Source organism: Ictidomys tridecemlineatus, chromosome 3 (assembly GCF_052094955.1).
Source record: "Ictidomys tridecemlineatus isolate mIctTri1 chromosome 3, mIctTri1.hap1, whole genome shotgun sequence".
In the NCBI taxonomy this organism is placed as follows: Eukaryota; Metazoa; Chordata; class Mammalia; order Rodentia; family Sciuridae; genus Ictidomys; species Ictidomys tridecemlineatus.
In genome coordinates, this window is record NC_135479.1 from 20,158,919 (window position 1) to 20,170,090 (window position 11,172).

The 11,172-nt window shown below is 40.7% G+C and overlaps 1 protein-coding gene across 7 annotated transcripts in view; it reads left to right on the forward strand.

Annotated features, from left to right (window-relative positions):
- LOC101954516 (signal transducer and activator of transcription 5B) overlaps window positions 1-11,172 on the forward strand; it is a 63,877-nt gene that overhangs the window by 50,142 nt on the left and 2,563 nt on the right. For 4 of the 7 annotated variants that reach the window (XM_078042010.1, XM_078042011.1, XM_078042009.1 and 1 more), the window contains 7 exons: window positions 465-557; window positions 2,297-2,503; window positions 3,673-3,767; window positions 4,003-4,133; window positions 5,062-5,232; window positions 10,090-10,141; window positions 10,467-10,571. In XM_078042010.1, coding sequence (XP_077898136.1) covers window positions 465-557; window positions 2,297-2,503; window positions 3,673-3,767; window positions 4,003-4,133; window positions 5,062-5,232; window positions 10,090-10,141; window positions 10,467-10,571 — 854 coding nt within the window. Of the gene's footprint in view, window positions 1-464; window positions 558-2,296; window positions 2,504-3,672; window positions 3,768-4,002; window positions 4,134-4,768; window positions 5,031-5,061; window positions 5,241-10,089; window positions 10,142-10,466; window positions 10,572-11,172 lie in introns of those variants that run through there. The other 3 variants (XM_078042013.1, XM_078042012.1, XM_078042015.1) reach the window with 3 other exon arrangements.

The window sequence follows — 11,172 nt, forward strand, 5'->3', positions numbered from 1 at the left end:
AGAAAATGGGGAGACCTCATCCTTACAGGTGTTCTCTCTTAGATTCTATTAAGTCATGAATAAACAGTAATGAATTGAAATAGCTGGAGGAATAGATTAAAAAAATTAATGATAGGAAGTGTTACTCAGCCTGAGGAGTGTATAGTACATCTTAAACATTTCATTTTTCTTTTTCCAGAAATGTCTCTTTATGCTCTTTCTTTTTATCATTTTCCTTACAACTTCAAGAAACTTACTCTGTCCTTCAGAAACATATAAGCAATATTGCCTTTAAAATATCTGAAAATTTCTAAAGTTGTGCCAGTATTGTGAAAAGTCACCTTACTCTGGGAGCCTTTCCCATTCTGCATTTTAGGGAATCACTTATTGACACTTGAATGATAGTGTTGCAATGACAAGGAAAAAAGAAGAAAGGGAAAGAACTTGAGGCTGTGGGCGCTCAGCCCTTCTCCTGTGTCTTTTAGACCCTGTCACTCCCGGTGGTGGTGATTGTGCACGGCAGCCAGGACAACAATGCGACAGCTACCGTCCTCTGGGACAATGCTTTTGCAGAGCCTGTGAGTGGATCCTTTGGGCTTGTGGGTCTCAAGATCACAATGGTGTCACTAGTTTTTTCCATTTGGTATCCCCTCAAAAAGCATAGAAGGGCTGGGGATATAGCTCCGTTGGTGGAATGATTGCCTCGCATGCACAAGGCCCTGGGTTCAATCCCCAGCACCAAAATAAACAAACAAATAAAAAAATAAGTAAATGAACAAACAAAGAAGCAAACAAATAAATACAATAAAGGCATGCTGTCCATCTACAACTAAAACAAATTTTAAAAAATCACAGGAAAAGTTTTATTTTCCTTAGTTAAAGGCAGAATAGAAAATATGGAAAGGGCATGGCTTGATGTCAGGCCAGAGTTAGGCTCTACCCCCTCCTCACTGTGATCATGACTGTGATCTAGGGATGTTCTCTTTGCCTCTCTGAGCTTGAGTTTCCGTTCAGTTCCGGCAACAGAAGCATAATGGCACTATTGGGATGCTTACATTGAATAACAGAGAAATACTGTCACAACCCCCATGGTCAGTAAATATTTTTGAGTTCTTGGGGGATACCCTGAATGGGGTAGGGGACTCCCAGGCTCCTTCTAGAAGTTAGTTTAGCAGAGGCATTGCTTCATGTCATCTTCTTTCCAGTAAATGAGGATGACACTCAATGTCCTTTCCTGATTTCACAGTCTCTAATTTATTCCAGATCTCTCAGAGAGAATGAGATGTTTTGTCTGCAAGATCAGATATAATTTTGAGGGCTTATGCACCTGAATGCTGTATGAATGCCACTGAAGTGGCTTGAAGAACATTTGACCAACCTCTCCTCCTCCCCTTCTCTTCTCATTCCTCTCATAAAGAAATGAGGAATTTCTTTATGTGCTGATATGAGATTTCCCAGATATAGTATTAAGTGGAAAAAAAGAGGAAATACAGAATATGTGGATTTTATGCTACCATTTATGTTTAAAGAAAAAAAGAATAATTGCTGACATGCAATATCTTTGGCAATATATACAAGACACTAGATGCATTTGGGAACAATTGGCTTACTGATGGGGATAGGAAAGCAACTTCACTATATTTATTTCTTTGTTTTTTGAATTTTTATTATGTGAAGGAAATGTCCATCTGAAAAAAAAATTATAGAATTGTAAGTACTATGGTTGAATAGAATGAAAAGCAATTTATTAAAAGTTCATATTCTGATAATAATACTTGATGATGAAATTTTTTTAAAAGTTCATATTCTGTTCTATTCTCAATTAAGTTGCCAACCTGAAATTTTCACTCTACCATGCCAGGTTATTTCACATTGTGATAGAGTTCTTGGCAGATGTCAAGGGCAGATATGCACATATGTGTGTATGCGTGCATAAGTATACATGTATGTGCACATTCTCTCTCTCTTTACCAGTCTTTTCAGTTTCTAAATTCCCAATGAGTTAATAACATAAGAGCCAGACCTTGGTTTTATTTTTATTTTTATTCATGGATTTAGAACCTCAGGTTGAACCACAGGATCAGCAGCAGCTCATTATGCATAACATACATAGCATAATGTTAGCTTCTAGTTATGCATGAAGAAGGTAAAACAGAACCTTCTGCATCTCACAGAACCATATACCCCAAGGAAGCATGAATGTGGAAAGACCAGTGCTTATAACTCCTTCCAGCCATCGTTGTTTTTCTCTTGTGGCTGGAGGGAATCAATCATGCAACTGTTTTCTTCATAAGAATCTGGCTTCTCTCCCTCTCAGGGCAGGGTGCCATTTGCCGTGCCTGACAAAGTGCTGTGGCCACAGCTGTGTGAAGCTCTCAACATGAAATTCAAGGCCGAAGTGCAGAGCAACCGCGGCCTGACCAAGGAGAACCTCGTGTTCCTGGCACAGAAATTGTTCAACAGCAGCAGCGCCCACCTCGAGGACTACAACAGCATGTCTGTGTCCTGGTCCCAGTTCAACAGGGTGAGGAATTCAGGCCTCCAGTTGATATTAGGTCAATCCCTCCAAACCAGATGTCTTCAGGAGTCTCCCTGTCCTGGGCCTCTGTTCTTCATATTTATAATAAAATGTACCAAAAATAATAGAAGCTTCTAAATAGATGGCCAACTTCAGAGTTATCCAGGTCTCATGTTGAGAATCACATCTTTCCATATTTTAAGTAAGTTGGGCTTTGTGTTCAGTTAGTGCATTTTCTTCCTATATAAAGAAAATAAAGAAAGCAAACATAAACATAACTCATGGGAAAGAAAGCTTTAAGATAATAAATCCATGACTCTGTCCCATTCACTTACTCTCTGATGTTCCATGATGTATAATGCCAGTTCAGACTCCCATGAGACCCTTAACCCACAGAACAGAATGCTGATGAAAGAAACATTTTCTAGTTTGTAGTGTCTGGTACTCAGATGTCATATCTTTGATTGATTTTCAATTACACTTGAGTTCCTTTCCTATACTTCCACGTCCAGTGTTTTAAATGCCTTTCATTCAGAGAGCTATTGGTCTTCTGGGTAGTTTTGTATTAACAAGTTGGCCAACAATTTGCTGGTAGTCAGAAGAGGTTTGATGGGGGAATCAGGAGGTCTCATGGTCTATCTTTTCCATTACAGTAAAGCTCCTGCCTTCTAATAGGATCAGGTAACTGCATTTGACTGATGACCATTGGAAACATTGTATGATGTGACCATCTCTGTGGCCTTATGATTGTGATCTAATCCAGATCAAATTTATGAAGCAACAGGGCATATTATTAAAACACAGCTGTGATTCAGCTGAGATGGGTCCTGAAAACATGCATTTCTCAGAAGCTCCTGAGCAATGCTGATGTTGCTAGTCACAGGCCACACAGCAAAAATAGTCAGCTCAGATCCAGGTGGAAGACTCAGGGACCACTAGGTATTGATAGTAGCACATTGGCCTTTCCCCTTAATTGTCTTTTCTTCTTCATTCTGTCTTTTTGGTTGAGGACCATTTGGTAAAACTGAGGTAGGCAGAAATAGTTGCATGCTTCTGGCAGTGCAGGTATTTGTTTTCCAGTTAAAGTACATGCAGTTAATATTCCAACTCTTCCTCTTTCTCTCTCTCTCTCTCTCTCTCTGTGTGTGTGTGTTCATTGTTGTATCTCCAACCAGGAGAATTTGCCAGGACGGAATTATACTTTTTGGCAATGGTTTGACGGTGTGATGGAAGTGTTAAAAAAACATCTCAAGCCTCATTGGAATGATGGGTAATTTTCCTTTTTTCTGAGATGGGGGTCTCACTGTGTTGCCCACGCTGGACTCAAACTCATGAGCTCAAGTGATGCTTCTGCTTCCACGACCTGAGTAGCTGGGCCTATATGCACACACCACCACACCTCGCTAGAATCATTATTTTTTAAGTCTAAAGTAGAGTATGAAAGTTTTCCTCCTAGCATTAACACATCACCCTCTGCTTCTGTTCATTTGGCCTTTGTGATCCAGGGCCATTTTGGGTTTTGTGAACAAGCAACAGGCCCATGACCTACTCATTAACAAGCCTGATGGAACCTTCCTACTGAGATTCAGCGACTCAGAAATTGGCGGCATCACCATTGCTTGGAAGTTTGATTCTCGTGAGTGCTCCACCCTTTTTAAGACACATCTTGGTTTTCATCCAAAGTCAGCTGCTTTTGTTGCAAAATTACTTTAACAGTTTATTGAGTACTTATTATTTGTTGGGGCCAGTACTAATTACAGAAAACATAGTCATATAACCATGACATGGCTGCTCATAATATGGCGCCTATGAAAAATCTTATTATGGGAAACATAATTATTAATTTTGGGAAACACAAAAGTATAACTATGCAATACAGCAGTCTATAAAATCTCAGCTGCTTCCCTTTTGAAATATTTGCCCTATTATTTCTCAGCCTGGAACTTATTTCAATGAAGAATTACTTTGATGATTTGGAGTCCTCAAAGTACTAATAATGTGCTATTTCAGTCATTCCCTTTTCCTAATTAACATGAGGGTATTGCCATTGACCATTTCCACCCAAGAATGTTAATTTTTTTCTCTGACCCCTACAATAATATAAAAGTACCTTGCTGGATCTGTGTGTGTGTGTGTTTGTGTGTGTGTGAGAGAGAGAGAGAGAGAAAGAGAGAGAGAGAGACTTTTAATGATTTTAATAGCTTTTAATAGCTCTTATGTTTTCTCTGCCTATGAGCATGCTTCCTAGCTCTCTTATATACCTTCATACAGAGAATCAGGAGTTGGGGTCGATAAGAACTGTTCCTTCTAGAGAGGGATGGAATGCTGCTTGAACTTGAACTGACCTGAGATCATTCAGTCTCTAGGGAAGTGATGCGTGCATTACCTGCTTATCTATCCATGCTTTTAAAAACTACTTTACCTACAACCCGTGGTTATTTTAAAATGGAGATTTCCATTTGATCAATTTTAATGAAGGGCTTGAATTTGTGGTATATTTGGATTTTAAAATTCTGTGTTCAGAAATCATGGATAGAATGTGATTGTTCTGTTTATTGATCTAGAGGAAAGAATGTTTTGGAATCTGATGCCTTTTACCACCAGAGACTTCTCCATCCGGTCTCTGGCCGACCGTCTAGGGGACTTGAATTACCTTATATACGTGTTTCCTGATCGGCCAAAAGATGAAGTGTACTCCAAATATTACACACCAGTTCCATGCGAGCCTGCCACTGGTAACAATGTTCGCATTCTGATTTGATTTTGTTGTGACTTCGGTTTTGTTTCGGTTTGGTTTAGTTTGGGATGTGTGCGCAGGCATTTATGTGCATGAAATTCACACAGTTAACACTCAGTCACTGCTTTTTTGGTATTATCCAGGGCAGACATAAGCCCCTTGCTGCATTTGTTAGTCACACAAAAATACATCTGCCATCCCAAATACCAAATCAGAGGGAATTAATTACTTTTAATAAAGTTTAGATCAAATAAAATTAGAAAGGTAAAATTTTGTTTTTCAAAAAGGAGATGGTTTGGGGGCTAGGGCTGTAGCTCAGTGGCAGAGCACTTGCTTAGCATGCGTGATACACTGGGTTGGATCCTCATCACCACATAAAAAATAAATGAAATAAAGGCATTCTGTCCATCTACAACTACAAAAAAAAAAAAATTTTAAGGGAGATGGGATTATGGTTTTCCAAGCTAGAAAATGTTTCATGTTTATTGTAGAATTTTCAGAAAACATAAAAGCATAAGAAAGTCATCACACATCTCTCATCCAGGGAAGAGCCTCTGTGGACAAGTTTAGTGTCTGTTCCTCCACTCTCTTCAGGTTCATACTCTTCCTTCCTTCCTTCCTTGTGTCCAGTTGCTTATTGTGCACTTTTTGTGTGAAGGCTACAATCTAGTTAGAGAAAGAAGACAATAAGCAAGGAAATAAATAAGCGGATTTATTTAGCAACGGATGCTCTGAAGAAAACTAGCAAGGTACAGGGATAGAGAAGTGACACTCTGTCATCAGGGTGGTTAGGGGAGGTTTCTGAGGAACCCATATTTGAATGGACAGAACAAAGTGAGGAAGCTGACCATACAAAGATCCAGGGGAAAAACATCTTAGGCTGAGAAAGTGAGGCCAAGTCCAAGTCCAAGTCCAAAAGTGGGAGTGAGCTTGGTACATCTGAAAGCTTTGTGAGGGTAGGAGGCTACAGCCTGCAGAACAGGGAAGAAGCTGTGGGAGGCGGAGGTCAGGGCTACTCTACATGGAGTCCAGGGTGAAAGGTTTAGGTTTGGGTTAGACCATAGGTAATCTTTGGGTGCCCTGATTACACACACACACTCACACACCCTTAACAAACATATCTAATATAGCCACCCTCATCTTTTTTCCTTTTTTTTTTGTGGGGGGGGTACTGGGGATTGAACTCAGGGGCACTTCACCACTGAGCCACATCCCCAGCCCTATTTTGTATTTTATTTAGAAACAGGGTCTCACTGAGTTGCTAAGCTTCTTGTTTTTGCTGAGGCTGGCTTTGAACTCACAATCCTTCTGCCCCAGCCTCCCAAGCTGCTAGGATTACAGGCTGCGCCACTGCACCTTAATGATTGTAGAGAGCTTCATTATATAATGATTGTGTGTGGTTTTCCATGTTGGTTAGTTAGCATACTTATAATTTATTTGCATTTTTGGTTATGATTGGACTTTGAGATAACCTGGTACATGTATCTTGTTCAACTCTTTCCTTGAGATAAATTCCTAAAACAGAACTGGTGTCAAGGAATATATACTTTTTAAGCTTTTTGATACATATTTCATTATTGCCCTTCAGAAAGCAAAATTCATTTTCACTCCCATGTATTTATGTTGGACATTTGCTTCTTCCTCCTGCCACCTATAGACGCTAATCATCCATTTCAGGTCTACCTGTGTGATTGGCATAAAAATGATATCCGAGCCAGGCACACTCCTGTAACCCCAGCAACTTGGAAGGCTGAGACAGGAGGATCACAAGTTCAAGGCCAGTCTCAGCAATTCAGTGAGACCCTCAGTAATTTAGTGAAACCCTATCTCAAACAATAAAAAAGGATTGGGGATGTGGCTCCATTGTAAAGTGACTTTGGGTTCGATTCCCATTACCACACACAAAAAAAAAAAAAGAAAAAAAGCATCTTATTGGTCTTAATTTCTTTGACTCTAGGTAATCTCAAAAATCTTTTCATATGATTATAATGATAATAAATAGAATAATAGAATAACAGCCAACATTTATTTAATATTTACTGTGTACTAGGAACTTTTCTGAGTACTTTTCATACACATTTTCATTTAAATCCTCAGAACTACTCTATAAGGACTGGTATAGCCCCATTTTACAGATAAGGAAACTGCGTCACAAAGAAGTAAAATTACTTGCCAAAAATCACACGGCTAGGAAGTTGGCCAAGCCTTGATTTGAACTCAGTCCACCTCAAGAGCCTTTATTTTTTAACCACTATATCACTGACCATTTGCATTTTTCTGCGAAGTGTGAAGTTCATGTTCATATTTCTTACTCATTTTTCTTTCTTTGTTTTATTTTATTATTTTTATTATTATTATTATATATTCTTTTGGTACCAGGGATTGAACTCTATGGCATTTAAACACTGAGCTTCATCCCTAGCATCCCCCACACACCCTTTTTTTTTAATTTTTTTTTTTTTTTTTTAGTTTTTTTTAGGTGGACACTATATCTTTATTTTACATTTATATGGTTCTGAGGATTGAACCCAGTGCCTCATGCATGCTAGGCAAGCGCTCTACCACTGAACCATAACTCCAGCCCCCCCCACCCTTTTAATTTTTTTTTTCAGTTTTAGATGGACATAATACTTTTTATTTATTTATTTTTATGCAGTGCTAAGGATTGAACCTAGTGCTTCACTTGAGCTAGGCAAGTGCTTTACCACTGAGCTCTATCTTGAGCCCTTTTTATTTTTTTTTATTTTATTTATTTTATTTTGAGACAGGACCTTGCCAACTTGCTGAGGCTGACTTTGAACTTGTGATTCTCATGCCTCAGCCTCCCAAGCTGTTAGGATTACAGGTGTGCACCAGTTCATTTTTCTTTTCTTTTCTTTTCTTTTTTTTTTTTTTTTTGAGAGAGAGAATTTTTTTTTAATATTTATTTTTTAGTTCTCGGAGGACACAACATCTTTGTTGGTATGTGGTGCTGAGGATCGAACCCAGGCCGCACGCATGCCAGGCGAGCGCACCACCGCTTGAGCCACATCCCCAGCCCCTCATTTTTCTTTTAAAATTGCTTTTTTTTAATATGGGAAATATAGTAATTCCTTATTATATATAACACATGTCTTCTCCATGTTTTATTATGCTTTTAACATATAAGTTTTGCTGAAATGCAGGCTCATTTTTTTTCTGTAGAAGTACAATCTACAAACCTTTTTCCTTTATAGAATTTTTTTTTTCAATGTTGGGGATTGAACCCAAGACCTCTCATCCTCAGAATGTGCTTCTACCATTGAACTACATTTCCATCCCCTGTCTTTTGTATTTTGCCTTCTCAAAGTCAAAGATGATGGTTATAGTTCTATGTTTAGACTTATAAGGTATTTTGGATTATTTACATTATTCTTTTTTGTTAGCACAGCTAACCTAGACTTTAATATCCTGTTTCTTACAGCTTTCTTTGTTTTGTTTATTTATTTTTGTTTTATTTTTGCAATACTGGGGATTAGACCCAGGGGCACTCTACCACTGAGCTGCATCCCCAGCCACCCCAACCCCTTTTATTTCAAACAGGACCATACTAAATTGCTAAATTGCTGAGGCTGGCCTCAAAGTTGAGATCCTCCTGCCTTGGCCTTCTCAATCACTGGGATTATAGGCGTGTACCATCATACCGGGCCTTCCTTTGTTTTTATCTTTTCTGCCAATCTATAAAGTTTTCTGTAGACTGTAAAACACAAATGCATCAGATGTCATGAAAAGGTAACACTTGACATTTGAAGCCAAAGATGCAGCAGGTTAGGATAAGAAACAGTTTGTGAACCATGTAGCATTTCCCTGTCTTGGCTACTTAGCTGACAAGCCCTTGGTTCTGTTGATCAGAATAGCTCTCTTGACTAACAGACTCAGATTGTACTATTTCCCACACTCACATGTCTGAGAAACAAGACTTCATTCACCCACATCACCATCACATTCTTTTCACCCACTTAACATAATTTCCACAATCAATCTTAAAAAGATAACTACTGCCAGGCCACATTCAGGTTTGCCCCCAGTCCATCATGTCCCCCTGGGGATTCTGCAGAGAATGAGGGACACACATCAGCATGCTTTTCAGCCAGCCTTGGCACTGACAGCTCTCACCAGGATGAGTGGTCATCAAATTGCCCCCCAGATGCAGAAACCACAGAATGAACAAACCTGCCAGTGCTGGGAGGGATAAAATTCCTTTCTGAGAGAGTTAGATCCTCAAGAGAGAGACCTCGGGGATTGTCAGGTCAGATCTATGGCTCTCTAGTGCTTGAGCTTTTCTGTGTAATCCCTAAGAAGGACTTAGACACCTTCTGCTTCAATCTGCAGTGAACGGACAGCAGTTCTTCCCAAGACAGCTGTTGCAGGGAGGGACGGTTCTACTTCTGGTAACATTCTTCCTTATGTGGCTGGAAATTTATCCTCTTCCGGCCTCCACTGCTGGTCCTAATGCTGCCCGTCCCCCAGATATGCAGAATAAATCCTGTCCCTGCTACATCTTTAACTTAAAACTTTCAAAGGTTTTTAGGTTTTTAATAAATAACCAATAATTTACCCAATTAATAATTGACTTAGATTTGTATGAAAGTGTATAGTTTCTGGGTTGAAGGATATTTTAAAACATCTCAGCCAACCTGGCTTTTCAGTTTTGGTGCTGAGCTTCTCCTCCACCAGATCTCCCAACAGATGGAAATGTGAAGTGTTTGTGTCGTGTCCTAAGATAAAATTAGGTGGCTATGTCTTGTCCTAAGAAAAGATGTGACTCTTAAGGAGGATTACATTTTTATTTCATTTGGGAACTTTGCTTCTCACCACCGCTCCTCCTCCTTGGCAGCTAAAGCAGTAGATGGATACGTGAAGCCACAGATCAAGCAAGTCGTCCCTGAGTAAGTGTTGGGGCCCAGCTCCAGGCCCCCAACTACTTCTCCGCTCTCCCCACTCTCTACCCTACTCCTGACACTGCCACCCGTAACCCTGGGCCAGCATCTCCATCCCCTAGTAAGCCTGGCTCAGGTCTTGGAAGGAAATTGGCTTAGTCATGCTATGGCCAACACCCAGGAGCACACATCCACAGCTGGGGACCTAGGGCCAGTGGGACACTTTGTCCTTCTATACACCAAAAAAGATGTAAAGGCGCCCCAGAGCCCCTCCCCAGGTCAGCTGCTACTTGGCCCCCTGGCAGCTGAGGCCGTGTTCTGCTTCCCTCTGCAGGTTTGTGAACGCAAATACAGACGCTGGGGCCAGCACCACGTACATGGACCAGGCCCCCTCCCCGTCTGTGTGTCCCCAGGCTCACTACAATATGTACCCACAGAAGTAAGTTGTGTTCTTCTGGGGTCTATGGGGAGGAACTGGGCCCTGGCCTCAGGCTAGAGCCCTGGAGGTCTGGTGGGACCAAGGAATCCAGAGCTCCTCTAGGTCTCTAACCACCAGGCTAGGCCTGGGCTCTGGCCTATAGGAGGGAAAGATTCCACCTATAGGCCAGAAAGAAAATATTGGTTCTTTAGAGTGAAATGGGGCAAATGGCATCTGTTCCCCTTTCTAAAAATGGAGAAATTTTTTGCTGTATATAGGAACTGGGTGGGGGGCTGGGGATATAGCTCGGTTGGTAGAGTGCTTGCCTCGCATGCACAAGGTCCTAGGTTCAATCCCCAGCACTGTAAAAAAAAAAAAAAAAATTAAAAGAACTGGGTAGGTTTTTGTTGGGTGTGGGCAGCCAGTGATGGGGCTGCTGGGGTGGGTATTGGGGTTGGGGTCTGTCTGCCCTCAAAGGCTGCTCCTCGCCAGCGTTCAGATAAGTAGTTCTTTTCCTGTGAGGCCCTAGGCTGAGGGGGCAGGTGGTCTTAGGCCACTTGCCTGGTAGGCTCTGGGGCTGAAGGTGGCCTCTGAACTTCATCTCTTGTCTTCCCCTCCCAAG